The 20175-nt window shown below is 39.8% G+C and overlaps 1 protein-coding gene across 1 annotated transcript in view; it reads left to right on the plus strand.

The window, feature by feature from the left end:
- Positions 1–3290: 3290 nt before the first annotated feature.
- Positions 3291–20175, plus strand: part of atf3.L (activating transcription factor 3 L homeolog) — a 58402-nt gene continuing 41517 nt past the window's right edge. The window contains exon 1 of the mRNA XM_041562233.1: positions 3291–3381. Coding sequence (XP_041418167.1) covers positions 3358–3381 — 24 coding nt within the window. The 5' untranslated portion in view covers positions 3291–3357. The remainder of the gene's footprint in view (positions 3382–20175) is intronic.

Genomic DNA, 20175 nt, shown 5'->3' on the forward strand with positions numbered 1-20175 from the left:
TAAAATACAGTGGCAGTCCATGTAACATACCATAGTATACGTGCATATTCCTGTAAGCAAGTCAGACTTACTGATAGTAAAGCACACCTATTACTGGCACTGGGATGTTTCAAGCAGGCATATAAGGGATTCCCCAGTATGTGTATGGCACTAGGGAATGCGGGAATGCCGGCTGAGAAATGGAGTCAGTGGGGTCCATGGGCAAATTCCTAGCAGTGCGAACTGATTTTTTCTTTGAGAATTTCTTATGTTAACAGATGTAAGAGTAAAGAGTAAAAAATGCTCCACACACCTAGCAACCTTATCCATAACTTCTCTGATGCCGTTAGTTTCATTCTGTGCAGACACCAATGGATGAATCTGATCCTAGTTTGCAGATCTTCCTTAGAACAGAAGAATTGACAGTTCTTAGTGAAGCCTGAAGTACCCCAAATTCAGCCCGGGAAATTGAAAGATAATCCAAGCTCCTTCTAACATACCTGAAATTCAGTTACAGCTAAATCTCTCCAAAACATTATCTTAAATATAGTGGTAGTGCTCACAGTCAAACAGAGAAAATTTTGAAAAAACTAAATATAATACAGCATGAGGGAATGCGTTTCCTAAAGCTGGCCATATCCACAACGATAGGCACAGGCACTGTGAAAATAACAGATAATACTTACATAAATGATACTTGCGCTCTCACCAGGAGGTGGCTGGGGCAGTTTACAGTGGTTGAGATATGGTGGTGGAGAAAATGCCACGTGTAACTCTAGCCTAAGAGGTCACTGAGGATGTTTTTTCTACTTCTACGCCACCTGTACATTAGTTCCCATCAGCTTACTCGGTGCTTGTGGCGTACACATTGGTTGGTGGAGAAAATGCCAATATTGCCCCTTTTTGGCCCCAAAACCATTGGTTATTTCTTTCCAGGGGACTGAGAAAATGCTGTGGCATGCTAGATGTGCATTGGAGAAGTGCCCAAATGCCACCGAGGAACCTGCCATTTGTTTTAAAAGAAACCTCCTTTCACCAGGTGAATTTCAGCTCAAATCAGATAGGCTGATAAATACTGGTGGAGAATACACCCCATGTGCCATGAGCCTAATGGCCAAAGATTTAACCAGTTTATGTATTTGCAGCATCATTTTAAGATTAAAGGGCAAGTCAACCCCAAAATAAAAACTTGCCTAATGTTAATCGGCGACCTTGTCTTACATTGTTTCAGTGTCGGACTGGGATGCCAGAGGCCCATCAGAAAAGCTTAGACCGTGGGCCCACTTTCCAAACTATTATTCCTCGTCCTCTCCTCACTCAACCTCTTTATTCTCCTAGTCTTTTATCTCTACATATTATACTCTACTCTTCCATTATTATGCCCCTTAAAGGAATAGGCAATGACCATGAAATAGGCCAAATGGTTTGAAGCAAGAGGGCCCACTTACATCTGGGCCCACCGGGAGTTTTCCTGGTATCCCAGTGGGCCAGTCCGACACTGCATTGTTTCAACAGTCTGAGCCTCCAGGACAAAGAGTAGAAAGAGACAAACATAACTTTTAATCAGGGGCGCGCCGCCAATGAAGCGAGTTGAGAAACTCGCCTCAGGCGGCACGCCGGAGAGGTTTCCAGGGGTGGCAAAAAGCTGATCTTGGTACCTTTTAAGAGCCGAATTTCCATTTTTTAAACCGGGAATTTGGCTTTACAAATGCGAGAGAGCGCAATTGAGCTCTCCACATTAGTGTTCCTGCCTCCCCTCCCGACAGGTAAGCCGGGGAGGGGGGGGCGGCTCTTTCCTTAGAATCAGCTCTGCTTTAAATAGCAATACATGTACAACTTTAGCATTTTGTTTTCTTTTTTTTAAGATTCTCTTTACGGATTGGGCAAGAATCTCCATCTTTGTGGCATGTGGGGAACAAGAAGGCTTTTTAGATGAGCCATCTATTATCTCTCTTACTCATCATGCAAGCAGAACAATGGAGCTTTTTCTTGGCATTTGGGAAGGACGGACAAGTTTCTCTGCTTTTGTAATTGTAAGCTTAGAAGTCTCAATAACTCCACTTCTGCCTTGACTCATCCATTGCTCACACTCCTCTATTATTTAAGTATAAGAGATTGATCCCTGTTAATTAATGTATATGTTTTCCAAACAAGCTAGCTACTCCCCCCCCCACCTCCTCCTAGTGCTGGGCAAATCCTCTAGTTAAACTGCTGCACAGCGGAGAGACAAGTTCTCACTTAACCCAGAGATAACATTTTCCATTAGACTCACCCTCTGTGAAATTATGTCACTGTCAGGGCATGGAGAGTATAAGGAGGTTAAGGCATATGGAAGGAATGAGATCTCATAAAATATACTCATTGCCAGCACAGCTGGAGAGTCAGAATTAAGCGCTGGCTTTGGGAAGGAGGGGGGTGCATGCATGACAACATCCCCCGGGTTCCACATTTTCTGGGGCCCCTCAGAGCCACTGCTATATGAAAAGTAACTGTGGGAAGGGAATGTAACTGTAGAGTGAAAAGATTTATCAGTGGGTATATACAGTAGTAAGTGTCAGGGGCTTTAACTGTGACATAGGCTTTCCCAATTGTATAGTTAGGCTGGTAGTGCCAAGGGAAGGGTATTTAACTGTGGGATAGTGAATAGTAAGGCATGATGATGTCAGGATGGATTGACAATGTAGGGTAGGGTGTATAGTAGGTTTATCTTCACTAAATCTTACTTAGTGTGTATAGTAAGGTATGATGATGTCAGGATGGATTGACAATGTAGGGCAGGGTGTATAGTAGGTTTATTTTCACTGAACCTTACTTAGTGTGTATAGCAAGACAAGGTGTCAGAGGAAGGCACTGTAACTTTGGGTCAATGTGAGTATAGTAAGGCAAAATGGTGTCATCCTTCAGCTGTTATTGAAGTTTAAGTCGTAGCATCTGCCAGCCAAGGGCTTTTGGAGGCTAGTTTTGTGCTGTAGTTCAGTAAAAGCTGGAGGATAGCTTTAAATATGTGCCCACAAAGGGTATTTTTACCTCGGCTTTGGCAGTTCTAAGCACAGCCCTGAGTACTAACATATATTACAGTGTATGCATTTCTGAAATCTCCTCAGCTCACACATTATTATGGGGGGATGACAGATTCCTAGGAGCATGATGCGTGTGGCATTTACTCCAAAGTTCCAGTCGGGCTCTCTATTATATCACAGTCCCTTTTATATTTAGTGACAGCAGCAGGGCTTATAGCCAAACACTGTGCAGCTGGTATTTCATAGGCACAGAGCAGACTGGTATTTCATAGGCACAGAGCAGACTGGTATTTCATAGGCACAGAGCAGACCAGGCAGCTTCTCTCAGCCAGATGCCAGCGCAGAGGGACCAGGAGGGATGTGCAGGGAAACACCTCTGCAGGTAAGTGACCAGTTCTCTGTGAATGGTTTGGCTTGCATTGCTCAGGGCACAGATGAAATAAAACTCCTGAGTTTGTGATTATGGGGTAAACTTTTGATTAGGGGGTGCTAGGAATATTTTTTGGTACAGGCAGGTACAGTAGGATGGGAGTTGGAGCTAATGAGTATGCTTGTTTGTAACAGAAACTTCTTTCTACTCTTTAGCCAATGACCCATTGGGCAATATCACTTTCAGCAAATACGAAATATACTGTGAGCTGGCCCTGAAAATAATTGGCAGACTTATGTCACTTGTGCCTTATAATGAACAGCATTTACAAGCAAGGGTGTCTTTTCTGAATTGGGGGCCTGCATGGGCACGGAGATGTCCCTCCTGGGTGCTTCCCTATCCCTTGCAGAGGCAAGCTAAGTCCATTTTAGCCCAATTTACTTGTATTGCATATATGCGTGCCTCCAGTATTCAATTCAACTAGGGTGGAATTTTGGAAAGAAACTTTGAATTGCAATTGGATTTGATTATATTGTGTCTTGTGTCAGGCAAGGAAAATGTTTATTGCAGTCATGTGTCTGTTCTTATTAGGGAGCGTTCACTATCCACACTTGGGTCTGATGGCAATTGTAGTTTGAATATTTTCCAAGTGCTTAGGTTGGCCATCAAAATTTTTTACGTCTATTGAACTTGGCTGCAAGTCCCCAAGAGTGTGGTTTGTCACAGGCACTCAGAGCAAAGTTACTGGATGGCACCTGGAATTTGTCTCTGTCCACATGAGTGTCATTATACTGATCCCAGCACTTGAGTCCCACTAGAATCTAGAGTTGTCATTAGAGTTGCCCATAATGCGTAACACATTTTGTATAAAGAGTACGGGCCCTGCTGGTCTGGCTGTCGGAGTTCATCTTCAGACTTACCTTCTACCCCACTGCCGGCTGCATGCCTACCCACTTGTTTGTTCATGGCAGTGGCTGTCAAAAATTAGGCGGCAGAAGCGGCTACATGAAGGAACTACCTACCATACAGCAGACCCATTCGCCCAGGCCTACTTGTCCCCTGGGCCCATCCGCGGTTGTGAGGTCTGCTGTATGGTAGTTACGCCACTGGTCCCCCCTCTCTTAAGTTATATCAGCAGTGTTTGTGACACTACATAATGGACAAGTAAAGTTGAATTAATTAGGGGTGCCCCCATCCCAGGGCTGGTAACTGTGCTGGCCACATGACTATTGTACTATCCTTTCCCAGGCATTCCAAATGCAGAATAATACCCATGCATTGCAGTAGATTAATATTCTACTTTACTGAGCATATGCAAACTCAAGCCAGGGACACCTGGAAATAAGGTGCTCTATTAGCAGCAACTGGTTTTACTGGGGTGTCTAATATATTGACACCCCCTCAGTGAATCCACCTATTCTTGTCCTTAAAGGGAGAAGCAAAGGCTAAAACTAAGTAAGCTCTATCAGAAAGGCCTAAATAAATACACCAGTAAACCCTCAAAGTAATGCTGCTCTGAGTCCTCTGTCAAAAGAAACAGCACATTTCTTTCCTTCTATTGAGTACTCATGGGCTTCTGTATCAGACTTCCTGTTTTCAGCTTAAACCTACAGGTCTAGGGCTTGAGCATGCTCAGTTTGCTCCTCTCTCCCCCTCCCTCCTTGATGTAATCTGAGCTCAGAGTTAGGAGCATCATGGAGAGACTCAGGCAGGAAGTGATGTCACACCAAGCTAATATGGCAACTGCTATCTTATACAAACAGAGATAGTGTCTATAGCTGTTTACTCAGGTATGGAAAAGCATTCTAAAGAATAAATATAGTGTTCTAACTTGCACCATTTTGGCTAATCTTTTGGCAATAAACTGTATCTGTAGCATTCCTTATTCTTTAAAGGGGTGGTTGACCTTAAAGGGATACTGTCATGGGAAAAAACATTTTTTTCAAAATGAATCGGTTAATAGTGCTGCTCCAGCAGAATTTAGCACTGAAATCCATTTCTCAAAAGAGCAAACAGATTTTTATATTAAATTTTGAAATCGGACATAGGGCTAGACATATTGTCAATTTCCCAGCTGCCCCAAGTCATGTGACTTGTGCTTTGGTAAACTTCAATCACTCTTTACTGCAAGTTGGAGTGATATCACCCCTCCCTTCCCCCCCCCCAGCAGCCAAACAAAAGAACAATGGGAAGGTAACCAGATAGCAGCTCCCTAACACAAGATAACAGCTGCCTGGTAGATCTAAGAACAACACTCAATAGTAAAAACCCATGTCCCACTGAGACACATTCAGTTACATTGAGAAGAAAAAACAGCAGCCTGCCAGAAAGCATTTGTCTCCTAAAGTGCAGGCACAAGTCACATGACCAGTGGCAGCTGGGAAATTGACAAAATGTCTAGCCCCATGTCAGATTTCAAAATTGAATATAAAAAAATGTGTTTGCTCTTTTGAGAAATGGATTTCAATGCAGAATTCTGCTGGAGTAGCACTATTAACTGATGTGTTTTGAAAAAAACATGTTTTCCGATGAGGAAAGGTTACCTTTTAGTATGTTATAGAATGGACAATTCCTAGCTACCTTCTTCATCTGACTGTTTCTAGTATTCACATGGGGGGTCGCTGACCCCAGCAACTAATAAACTATTGCTCTGTGAGGCTACAATTTTATTGTTATTATTTCTTTCCATTACTTATCTTCCTAGTCAGGCCCTCTCCTATTTATATGTGAGCCTCTAATTCAAGCCACTCCCTGGCTGCTTACATAATTTGGACCCTAGCCACCAGTTTGCTGCTGAAATGCCAAACGAGAGAAAAAAATTACTGATTGCAAATTGTCTGAGAGTAACACTCTACATTATACTTATGGGGAAAATTTACTAAAGGGCGAAGTAACTAACGCTGGCGACAATTCGCCAACATTACCACTTTTGGCCACTTCGCCAATTTACTTAATGGTGCAGACGACAATTCGCTAGCAAAGGAGATAGAAGCTAGTGCTGATTCGCACTCTAACGCCAGGCAACATTATTTTAAAGTGGGCTCATGTGTAGGGCATTAAAACAACTGTATTGGCTTTATTTACGTTCCCTGGACATGTGTAGTTATCAGTGGAAATGTAATGCATTAGCTGCAACATGTAACATACAGAATTCTATTCAAGTTTAATTTAATCTAACGATGTTGCGCTAGGCAGACTTGAACGCTTGCGTTACTTTGCTTTGATTTGCTTGCATTGCTGAAGTAACGCTAGCGAAAATTCACCAGAGTCCGATGCCCAGGATGAAACTTTGCATTCCAGTAAATTAGCGTTGTCTGAGCGAATTTTCGCCTGGCGTAGTGTTGCGATTGCTGCGAAGCCGTCGCTGGCGAATTTTTGCCGCTTAGAAAATTTACCGCAATTCTTAACAATCCCTTCAAAGAATAATATTAACTCTGATGAGAAAGCCATAAAGCATTTCCTATAACAGCGTATGGAATACCCAGGGGACACTTGTCCTACCCATTTGACTGTAGCAGAAGGGCCCCAAAACCAGTAAGTGTGTTTTCATAAGTGCAATTTTAATAAACAGTAGGTGGCTAAAAACACACACAATGGTAAATCCACCTACTCACCAAAAAAAATCCCACTGCCCATCAATAACAGAAACTATTATTAGCCTACTGTACATTTTTTGGGGGAAAAAAGCTAAAAAAATAAAAATGAATTGAACTACACTTTACTGTACAAACCAAGAGGTTACGTGGGTTTACACAATTAATCACTGTGCTTAGGTACAGGTACAATGCGTTCCCTCACTTAAAGGGCCAGCGACATTAGGGCAAACCTGTGTATAAATGTGTGATAATACCCTCTGGCTTTTCGAGGAGGGGGTCTCCTTACAGCGGCTTTAGTGCTCATGGGGGAAATTGATACCAAGGTGGAGCTCTTGTCAGAGACCCTGGCGGCAGCCCCACTGCGGCTGTGACTCATTTGACATTAGAGAACATTTTTTGTCTCTTGCAGCAGTCAAAGCGAAAGTTCCCTGATGACTAATTCACAATAAGAGAAAGTCATTCGGGAGGCAGCATGTCAAAAGCCTGAAGTAACAAGCTACTGTTAAGGGGCTAAAGTCAATATAAAGGAATCTACAGCCCAACAGGTTGTTAGTTCTGGGGAGTAGAGGCATAAGCACATTTTTTGGTTTATATTAATGTAGGTTAATAGGGTTGTTCACCTTTCAGTTAACTTTTAGGGGGTTATTTTCTAAACTCCGGCTTTTTTGATGTAGAAGTGGAAGGTAAATAAATTTAAAAACTATATGAAAAAAATACCATGACGACCAATTGCAAAGCTGCCAAGAATAGGACATTCTGTAACATAATAAAAGTTAATGTAAAGGTCAACCACCCCTTTCAGGAAGAGGGGATTTTAAAGGGCTTGTTCTCCTTGGAGTTAACTTTTAGTATAATTATCCAGAATTCGGGGAAGGCTGTCTCCCATAGACTCCATTTTAATCAAATAATCACATTTTTTAAACATGATTTCCCTTTTCTCTGTAATAATAAAACAGCAGCTTGTACTTGATCCCAACTAAGTTATAATTAATCCTTAATCAAATGTTTACCAATCTACTACAATTAGAATAATGAAAGTAGCAGAATGATTGGTTGCTATGGGTTACTAGACTTGAGCTAAGGTTGCATTTGGTACAGGTATAAGATGCGTTATCGGAATACCCTTTATCCAGAATTCCAGGAAGGCCATTTCCCATAGACTCTGTTTTAATCACATTTAAAAAAGGATTTCCCTTTTCTGTGTAATAATAAAACAGCAGCTTGTACTTGATCCCAACTAAATTATAATTAATCCTTAACTGGAGGAAAAGTAATCCCACAGGGATCACTTAATGTTTCAATGATTTTAAATTGAAGTATTGCGATCCAAATTATGGATACAACCCTCATATGGAAAACCCTAGGTCCTGAGTATTCCGGATAACAGGTTCCGTATCTGTACTGTGTTTCCCATTAATCCTATAGGGACACCTAATGCTAATGTGCACATTTTGTAGAGTTTATATAGTGGATAATGTACCCCCTACTGTAATTTATAAAGATATTATAAATCACTGAGGAGTTATGTGACCATATAAAAGCACGAGGCCGCAGGTCACATTACTCTGAGGTGACTTCTGAAATCTTTATAAATTTCTAGTAGGGGGTACATTATGCATTATAATCTGCATTTTGTGGGAGGGTCGGGAGGGGGGGTTGGACGCGCAGCGTCAAATTCGGCGGCCTGGGGCCCCTGTTATAAAAGGCACATTCTGACGTCAGAACAAGCCGTTTATATAGTGAATAAAGTACCCCCTCTTGTAAAATATAAGGTTATTATACCGAGGAGTTTCATGACCATATAAAAACATGAGGCCGAAGGCCGAGTGTTTTTATACAGGTCATGGAACTCCGAGGTAACTTCTAATATCCTCATATTTTGCAACTGGGGGTACTTTATTTATTATAATACACAAGTTTCAGTGATGTGACAGAAATTTATGTGACAGACACCGTTTATAAGGATATATTTTACAAGATATTCATGGCTTTTGTGTATTATATAGTGAATAAAGTACCCCCTCTTGTAAAATATAAGGATATTATAAGTTACCGAGGAGTTTCATGACCATATAAAAACACGAGGCCGAAGGCAACAGGGGGTACTTTATTTATTATAATACACAAATTTCAGTGAGTCATGTGACAGAAATGACATCAGAACTCACCGTTTATAACTGATGACATCAGAACTCACTGTTTATAAGGATATAATTTACAAGATATTCATAGCTTTTGTGTATTATATGTCATTATTTACAAAATTCAAGGGGTTTTTTACCTTTGAGTTAACTTTTAGTCTGATATAAAGAGGGATAAGCTGAGACAATTTGGTTTTCAATTTTTATTATTTGTGTTTTTTGAGTTATTTAGCTTTTTATTCAGCAGCTCTCTAGTTTGCAATTTCATCCATCTGGTTCCTAGGGTCCTGATTACCCTAGCAACCATGCATTGATTTGAATAAGAGACTGGAATATGAATAGGAGAGGGCCTGAACAGCCCACGGATTTGCGTAGCAATACCAATACATTTGTAGCTGTACAGAGCATTTGTTTTCAGATGCGGTCAATGACCCCCATTTGAAAGCTGGAAACAGTCAGGAGAAGAAGGCAAATAATTCATAAACTATACAAAAATTAGTAATGAAGACCAATTGGAAAGTTGCTTAGAATTGGCCATTCTATAACATACTAAAAGTTAACTTACAGGTGAACCACCCCTTTATGGAAAAGGCATTTTAAGGAGAACACAGTGCCGAGATGTAGCTGCTAAGAGAGATGCTAACAGAGCTTGTTATTTTGGTTTACTCACTCCACACAATTAACTCAAAAACCACAAATAATAAAACATGAAAACCAATTGCAAATTGTCTCAGAATGTCACTTTTTACATCCATCATACTAAGGGGCAGATTTATCAAGGGTTGAAGTGAATTCGAGGGAATATTAGAAGGAAAAAAATTAGAAATTGAAAGTAATTTTTTGGATAGTTTGACCATTGAATAGGACACTACGAATTCGACCATTCGATAATCGAAGTACTGTACTTCAATAGTTTGCCAAATTAAACTGCCGAAGTGCTATGTTAGCCTATGGGGACCTTCTAATGCATTTTTCTACGTTTTTTGTAGTCGAAGTAAAATCGTTTGATCGATCGCTGAAATCGTTTGAATCGTTTGAATCGAACGATTCAATCTTCTGGATTTTATTTCGACCGCAAAATGATAAAATTTGGTAAAAAAAAACTTAGACTTCGATAATATGTAAGTATAGCCATTCGATGGTCGAATTTCAAAGAAGATTTCAAAAAAAATTTGACCTTTGACAACCCCTTTAATATAACTGTAAATCACATGCCGGTGTTTTAGTAATACTAGATGGTGACTGCTTAGCTTTTCATATGGACAGCAGAACCTTGATATATAAGCCTAGTGTTCAATATAGCTTGTAACCATGCATAGCATTCTTTTGCTTTATTTACCTGATATCCCTATGATGACAGAGATCTGTAATGAGATACTGCAAGAGCCCTACAATGGGAAGGCCAAGGTCCGAATAAGCTCGGCAGAACCCAGGAACCTTGATTTATATCAGCATTCTAATGCAGCCGAGCTACAGACAGGGGTAAAATAGGATAATCAACCCCCCCCCAGTGTGAGAATGTTTTTTGGTTTAGAAACCAACCTGTATCCAAAGCTGATCCTATGCATGACCAGAAACCCATTATCCAGAAAGCTCCAAATTTCGGGATGGCCATCTCCCATAGACTCCATTTTATCCAAACAATCCAAATTTTTAAAAATGATTTCCTTTTTCTCTGTGATAATAAAACAGTAGCTTTTACTTGATCCCAACTAAAATATAATTAATCCTTATTGGAAGCAAAACCAGCCTACTGGGTTTATTTAATGTTTACATGATTTTCTACTAGTTGTAAGGAATGGAGATCCAAATTACAGAAAGATCCATTATCCAGAAAGCCCCAGCTCCCCACCATTCTGAATAACATACCTGTACTTGTGTGTTGTGCAGATATGTTCGTATTATGAATAGGGTTTGTGGATTAGAAAAGGTTTGAAAATCTGCTGATGCATGATGTTCATTCAGAAATACTTTGGCACAGCTGATAGCCAACACACTACAGTACATTATCTGGAAACCCGTTATCCAGAAAGCTCTGAATTAAGGAAAGGCCATCCCCCATTATATTCAAATAATCCAAATTTTTAAACATTATTTCCTTTGTCTCTGTAATAATAAAACAGTACTTGATCCAAACTAAAATATAAGTAATTATATTAAGCAAAACCAACTTATTCTGTTTATTGATTGTTTAAAGGATTTTCTAGTAGACTTAAGGTATAAAGATCCCCAGGTCCCAAGCATTCTGGATAACAGGTCCCATACCTGTACCATAATCAGGACTTCTGCTTCATAGAAAATATTTTATAGCTACAGGATAGAAATTTGTCAATTCACGAGTCATTTTTATTGTTGTCATTTTAACCCTAATTAATCACTTATTTTGTGAATCACAGGGGAATCAATCGTGTATTACATTTATAGAAAAATACATGAATATAAAAATCCCACTTATTTCCAAGTTTTGTTTTCCTTCAACGGGTTTCGATAGCAGCTACCCCCGCAGCCGTGCTTAGTCAGTGGAAAGCCACATGGTTTTATTATTTTAGTTTGTTTTTATTGCCACCGAGGGACAAACCTGATGTCATACAGGAGCTTTGACAGGCAAATACCTCTGCTCTCACTGCATTTTATTGCTGGGTGTAAATACAGGAGCTTTAAAAATGTTTCAGACCAGTGAGCACCAAATGAGCTTCCCAATGATTATGTTTCTCTTACACATTATGACGCTGTGAAATGACAAGTGAAACTAGAATAAAGGCTTGTGCTTTACTGGATAAACCACCTTGTCTTATCCGGTGGGAGCTTTTAGGCAGGAGTTGTTCACCTTTGAATTTGACAATTTGCAATTGGTTTTCATTTGTGTTTTTTGAGTTATTTAGCTTTTTATTCGGCAGCTCTCCAGTTTCAGCAATCTGGTTGCCAGGGGCATATGACCACAGCAACCATGCATTGAGTTGAACAAGAGACTGGAATATGAATAGGAGAGGTCTGAATAGAAAGATAAGTAATAAAAAGTAGCAATAAAAGAAATTTGTAGCCGTACAGAGCATTCGTTTTTAGATGGGGTCAGCGACCCCCATTTAAAAGCTGTAAAGAGTCAGGGCAGAAGGCAAATAATTCAAAAGCTATAAAAAAATGAAGGCCTACTCTAAAGTTGCTTAGAATAAACCATTATACAACATATTAAAAGTTCCCCTAAAGGTGATCCACCCCTTTAAGGCAGGGCAGAAAGGACATCCCCATCTCACCCCACCAACCCATCGGCAAGCAGTTGGTATGTTCTAAATGTGTTTGCGTGGGATTCCCCTTGATAAAGGCTATTACGCTGAAATGTTGGGGTTGTTCTCATTTTTGGCAAATGTATCAGCTTCTTGTTAATCATTTTTGCTTTGATTACAATCGTATGTATATTCACTATCCAAAATGCTCAGCCCTGGGGTTTTCCAGATAATGGATCTTTCCATAATTTGGATCTTCATACCTTCAATCTACTAGAAAATCATATTAACAATAAACAAACTTGTGCTTGATCCCAACTAAGATATAATTAATCCTTATCGGAGGCAAAACCAGCCTATTGGGTTTATTTAATGTTTACCTGATCTTCTAGTAGACTTAAGGTTTGAAGATCCAAATTATGGAAAGATCCCCAGGTCCTGAGCATTCTGGATAACAGGTCCCATACCTGTATATATATTCAAGTTGTCTCTATTGGAGTGCCTCCAATGGATTTATATTTTTATTTGCATGGGGTTCCTCTCACACTCCAAAAACATAGATGTAGGATAAATTTGATCTTGCTGTGTGTGAATGAGATAGGGACCTCAGACTGTAAGCTCCATTGGGCCAGGGAGTGATGAGAATGAAATAGAATCTCAGTAAAGTGCTGCTTAATATGCTAAAAGAATAATAATCTCTGGGTTATACTGGGGACTTGACCTTGTTGCAAACCTGGTAAACACCAAAAACTCATGAACCACAGTGAATAACCGAGAAGAAAAATTCTTTGCAAATTCTTTTACAAAAAATACACCGCCTATTGCAGTAACCGATCACTGAATATCATTATTTTCTGAACTAGCCAAGCCTATAGTGCTGTGCCTGGTGGTTTAGCATTGTGGTTAGCCTTTCTGAATGCTCCGTGCCCTGGTTTCGTTTTTACTGTAAACTCATTTCATGTTATTCTTTTATGGTTTATCCACATTATGCAACATGCCTTTAATATTTAAAGCCGCCGGAGCAAAGAATGTGCAGCTATTGCATTAGTTCAGCTGATATTTACAATCACATTTGACCTTCTGCCTGGTGAAAAAAAAAATCAACAGTAGGTTTTTGTGGGTTTTTCGCATTTGCATTAATGAGACCATCTTTTTTATTTTTCTATAAAAAAAAGTTATGGGAATTTTTTTCCTCCTTAAAAGGGCTGTTCACTAGTGATATGCGAATTTGTCCCGTTTCACTTTGCCAAAAAATTCATCCACGAAACGGTGAAAAAGTTGTGTAGATTTTGATGCCCGCAAATTGACAGAATTTTTCTGTTTCGCAAATGAATTTTGCAATGCCGACGACAATATGACACGCATTAAAGTCAATAAAAACTTGAGTTTTTGGTGGAAAAAAACCCTTGAATTTTTCGTGATGTATTATACCCCGATGCTGCAAAAAGCCAGTCTGAAAATCCGTCATCTCAGACTTGTTGAGGTCCTGTATAAGTCAATACGAGAGGCACCTATCTCATCTGGAAGTTTGCATGGTCTGTGTTTAGTTTAGCCTGAAAAATCTGACTTTTTCTGGGTTTTTGGGAGTTTGCTTGTGTTTTTTTTTAATAAAATATGTGATTAATTCGGATTTTTATAAATAACCCCCTATGAGTACTGGTGAACATGGATAAATAGTCTCGCAAACAACTATTTGCCATCTCATTATACACCTCTAAAAACAGAAGGAACCTTTCAAAATTAATTTTTAAAAAAAATTAAATTGCATGGAAAACGTACTAGCCTGATCCAGCCAATCCTATTCCTGTTTTGGTGGGCTGTACCGGAGTGTTTGCATAGCAACGCTCCTAGTAAACTGCATTGTAGGCAGTGGACAGGCCACCCCACTACTATGTTCCTCAGCCACCACCAGCACCAGACGAAAGTATTCACTTTCAGTATTGAGTGTTCAGGATATAAGTGGTACAAGTAATGGCTGCCCCCATTCTCCCAATTCTCACGGCACCAGCACATGAGATGTACCAAGTTATGAAGCAGAATGTGCATAAATGTAACTTGTTGTCTGTTCCTTGACATATCGGCTGGTATTTATTGGTAAAATCCCTTTAACTTCGACGTCATAAATAGATACAGTTTAAATGAGTGAGTGAGGTGACGCCGCTGCATTACAGACAAATCAATTTCCATGCTCTCGTTATTCTGCGCTAAAAATAAATATCCATTTCATGCTGAGTAAAAATACGCTGTGCGGTAACACACGGGGCAGGCATATAAAAATAACTGAAACATTGAACGATATTTATTAAGGGACAAGTGATCGGGATGCCCTCCCTGTTTTTCCCTAGTAAATTGTGCTCAGTAGAGAGGAATGTCTGTTCGGATACTATAAGTCACAGAGGAGCGCTTTTATACAGGTCATGAAACTCAGAGGTAACCTTTAATATCCTCATATTTTACAATATCCAACAGGGGGTACATTATTTATTATAATACACACAATTCAGTGAGTCTCGTGATATAAATTACGTAACTAAGCACTGATTATAACCAATGAAATCATAAGCACCGTTTATAAGGATATTATTTATAGGATATTTATGGTTTTTGTGTATTATATAGTGAATAAAGTAGGGATGCACCGAATCCAGGATTCGGTTCGGGATTCGGCCTTTTTCAGCTAGAACCAAATCCTAATTTGCATATGTAAAATAGGGGGCAGATTTATCGAGGGTCGAATTCGAAGTACAAAAAACTTCGAAATTCGACCATCGAATTAAAAAACTTCGAATATCGAATTCAAAGTTTTTTTGAGCAAATTTGCCAATCCTGTGGTTGAATAAAAATCATTAGATCGACCGATTAAATCGATTGAACCGAATGATTTTAGCGTAGGAACGAAGGATTTTTATGCGACGTGTAAAGACTTAGGAAAATATTGTAGAAGGTCCCCATAGGCTTACATAGCACTTTGGCAGGTTTAATTTGGCGAAGTATTGAAGTCAAAGTTTTTTTAAAGAGACAGTACTTTGATTATGGAATGGTCGAATATTCGAACATTTTCAAAGGTCGAAGTAGAAGTTGTAGTAGTCTATTCGATGGTCGAAGTATCCAAAAAATTACTTGGAATTTTGATAAATCTGCCCCTAGGTGTGGGAAGGGAAATCACGTGACCTTTTGTCACAAAACAAGGAAGTAAAAAACATTTTTCCCCACCTTTTCCTTTCCTGACCCTAATTTGCATATGCAAATTAGGATTCGGGTAGGGTTAGGTCGGCCGAATCTTTCACAAAGGATTCGGGGATTCTGTCGAATCCCAAAAAGTGGATTTGGTGCATCCCTAGGATAAAGTACCCCCAACTGTAAAATATAATGATATTATAAGATAAGTAAATAGGACCATTATACAGGTCATGGAACTCCAAGGTGACTTCTAATATCCTTATATTTTGCAACAGGGGTACTTTATTATAATACACACGTTTCAGTGAGTCATGTGACAGAAATGACATCACTAAGCTCCAATTATAACCAATGACATCACTAAGCACTCTTTATATATAGTGAATAAAGTACCCCCTCTTGTAAAATATAAGGATATTATAAGTTACCGAGGAGTTTCATGACCATATAAAAACACGAGGCCGAAGGCCGAGTGTTTTTATACGGGTCATGGAACTCCGAGGTAACTTCTAATATCCTCATATTTTACAACTAGGGGTACTTTATTTATTATAATACACACGTTTCAGTGAGTCATGTGACAGAAATGACATCAGAACTCACCGTTTATAACTGATGATATCAGAACTCACCGTTTATAAGGATATCATTTACAAGATATTCATAGCTTTTGTATATTATATAGTGAATAAAGTACCCCCTCTTGTAAAATATAAGGATATTATAAGTTACCGAGGAGTTTCATGACCATATAAAAACACGAGGCCGAAGGCCGAGTGTTGTTATACAGGTCATGGAACTCCGAGGTAACTTATAATATCCTCATATTTTACAACTGGGGGTACTTTATTAATTATAATACACAAATTTTACTGAGTCATGTGACAGAAATTACATCACTACTCACCGTTTATAACTGATGACATCACTACTCACCGTTTATAAGGATATAATTTACAAGATATTCACGGCTTTTGTGTATTATAAGGTTATAATATACAAGAGCCATTGATATCCTGGGAATTATACCCTTATAATTTACAGGATAGTTACGGCTCTTGTGTATTATAAGGGGATTAGGACAACACTCGGAGGCCCATTTACTAAAGGTCAAATTTTAGTGGCATTAGAGCTCAGGTAAGGGACAGCAGCACAAAGCATGTGCAGTGAATCAGTAGAAAAGAAGATGGGGAGCTACTGGGGCATCTTTGGAGACACAGACCTTTACTGCTAAGGGCAGAGACACACGCTCAGATTCGGGGAGATTAGGCGCCTGGCGATAAATCACCTCTTCTTTGGGGCGACTAATCTCCCCGAACTGCCTCCCACTGGCTAGAATCTAAATCGCTGGCGGCCCAAGGGCTGTGGTTGCCTTGGGCTGGTACAGAAGCACAACAACATTTCTAGTCTCATTCTTCGTTTCTTTAGTTCTCCTTTAATGACAAACACTACACATGTGTCTGTTATAATAAAGATATTCAGCCCGTTCTGTGGTGAGTTTGACATTCAGAAAAGAAGTTCTGATGCAAGTTACCCTAAAGATTGCAGTGTGCACAGGCCCACCCTCAGCCCCACCGTTGTTCTCACCACATTTAGTCTGAGCGAGCTGCGTCACCTCTATCATTTCTTGTGGTCCCAGTCATTTCAGCATCGCAAGGACTGACCTCAAATATCAAATGTGTAAAAGAAGGTGGGAGGTGTCGCCCAGAAATCTCAGCGTGCTTATTGCACATGAACTGCACCTCAGCTGATTTCATGCACAAATGACAGAAAATGCTCTGTGTATCAATGATGCCTCTTTCAGAACAACAGCATCACGTTCTGAAAACCAAAATCACTTTTAATGTGATAGTTTTCAGTATTATTATTGTTGGGCCAAGTAGCTAGATCACAAGGCAATGACTCCAGCAGAAAATATGAGAGTAAGAATTCAGATGGGTGTTAGAGTTCAGCACAGCTGAGGTACTTCTCTGGCACTAACACCCTTTAAAAAATTGGCCAATTCTAAGCAAATTTTCAACTGGTCTTTATTTTTTATAGTTATTTTTTTGTTGTTTTCCTTTTTCTTCTGACTCTTTTCAGCTTTCAAATGGGGGTCACTGACCCCATCTAAAAATAAAATCTATGTAAAGCTATAAGTTTAATGTTATTGCTAGTTTTTATTGCTCATCTTTTCATCAGGCCCTCTCATATTCATGTTTTCTGTTCAAATTAATGTATGGTTGCTAGGATAATTCAGATGCTCACAACCAGACTGCTGAAATGACAAACTGAGAGCTGCTGAATAAAAAGCTAAATAACTCAAAAACCACAACTAATAAAAAATGAACACCAATTGCAAATTGTCTCACTTTCTTTATCATACTAAAAGCTTACTCTAAGGCGAACAACCCCTTTAACATTTTTTTTTAGTAAACATAAGGAATGGAGATCCAAATTACAGAAAGCCCCCTTATCCGGAAAGTCCCAGGTCCTGGATAAGGGTATAAGTAGATTGCCATGCTCCCCAATGTCCTAATTTTCCATGCAACTGTTCTATACTACTGTTCAGTCCCAAAAAAGCAAATACCATGAAGCGGGTGGTGTTTCAGTTGGATCATGGGTGTGAGTCTGAATGTAACTGGGCCTGGTTGAGTCTGATTGGGGGCATGGCAAGGTTTAAAAATAACGGGGTGTTTTTTAAAAACCAAAATGATACTGCGTATTTTTAAACCTTAAATATGTGACCTTACACTTATCTACATTGAATCTCATCTACCTCCTAGATTCGTGGATCATCTTGTCTAGAACTGCCTGAAACAGAGTCTGACTGGAGTATTGGGGGCCCACCAGGCTGCAACACAAAGGGGCCTCCTGGCAGTGGGCCCCATCCCAACTTCTAAACCCCCGCCACTAGAATGCTGTTGTGCCTCGCTCATAAGTGAATGCCAACAGGCCGTGGCGCAAATGCTCTTTCTTTGTGGGGCAGCTGATTAGGGGAGCAGGTCTGTGCCGGTGGGGGCCCACCGGGGTTTTTCCTGGTGTCCCACCAGCCCAGTCCGACCCTGGCCTGAAAAAATGCTGATTTCCAGAATGGATTCAGTTGTTCTGTATAATTTTTGTAATCTGCAAGTACGTATTCTATTCTCAGGATTGGCCCACCGGGACACTGGGAAAAATCCAGGTGGAGCCAACCCAATTGGGCCCGGCCCGCAAGCCAGCCACCAACTCCCATCAGCACTGCTCTCTGCTCTGCTGCCGTTTATTCTACTATGGAATTCATGGTCATATTTATTTTTTACAGCATAGTAAATAGCACTGGGAGTAGGAGCGGCTTTAGCTGGAGGTAGAGCGAAAGCAATGATACTGGTGGCTGGGTGGTGGGCATTCGTCAGGTAAGTAAAAGAAGTCCTCTGCACTCAATCCATTATCAATATATTTAAGACATTGAGACATGTTGTGCCTCCTAACTGTCCCATTTTTAGAGGGACAGTCCCTCTTTTGACAGCTCAACCCGCAGTCCATAATTTGTACTGGAAAGTCCAGTTTTTCTCTGCACTGAACAGGCAGAAAATGAAACAATGTTTCTAACTTAATTGGCTTTTGGCAGAGAGCCCAGAACAGCCACAGCAGCAGATAAGATACTTTTGCAACAATTTCGAGATAAGCCAATAAATAATTGTAACAAAATAAGATAACAGGTCCCTTGGGAAAAGTTAGACTCACGGTTTAAAGGGCAATTCACCTTCATTCAAACTGTAATAACTGGCCAATCCTATGCTCAACTTTCATCTGAATCCCTTGAGTCAGGTACCAGGTGGGCCCCAGGTACCCGTTCCAACTCCGTCTATACCAATACAAAATAAAAAGTGACCTCAATATATAACACTGTGATGCTCTGCTTTAATCTTATGTGCAGTGAGTTAGAGGCCATACCACTGACCACTACTCTTACATATCTGACCTGCCTGGAACAAGACACAAAGGAGTAGATGGGATGTTTTAATTTGCAAAAACAAAACTGAAAGCTCCATTTATCACCTGTATTGTTGGTGTGTAATATGCGCCATAAGTCCAGTGATTCAGGGCTCTTTCCTTTCTGTTTGAACAGTTCTTTGTGCAGTCTCTATTAGTCACTGTCTCTATTAGTCACAGTAACTCTCAGTCTGAAACGCGCTCTCACGTCTAACCTGTTTTCTATCACATGAGATTTCTCTTCTTCCTTTCTGACCAGCTCTGGCTGTCTGAGGGAGAAGGGAGTTACAGTTTTACTCATTTGTGGAATGAAACATTTGAGTTATTAGGTACATTTCTTGTCAAAAGGCATTGAAAACATTCACTCAAAAAGTAAGCAAAGTGGGTGTTTATTATTTTTTGTGGGGCGTAAAATGTCAGTAGTACTACTACTATAGTAAGCATTATTATTATAAATACAACTAAGCCCTTCTAGTAATTCTCTTTTATGAGAAATCATATGCTTGTTTTAAATAAGTTACATACTGAAATTATAGATACACGTATGGAACTTTTACCCGGAAAACCCATTATACAGAAAGCTCTGAATTACAGAACGGCTGTCTCCCATAGACTGCATTGTATCCAAATAATCCACATTTTAAAAACTGATTACCTTTTTCTCTGTAATAATAAAACAGTCGCTTGTACTTGATCCCAACTAAGATATAATTA

This window comes from Xenopus laevis, chromosome 5L, assembly GCF_017654675.1.
Source record: "Xenopus laevis strain J_2021 chromosome 5L, Xenopus_laevis_v10.1, whole genome shotgun sequence".
Lineage (NCBI taxonomy): Eukaryota > Metazoa > Chordata > Amphibia > Anura > Pipidae > Xenopus > Xenopus laevis.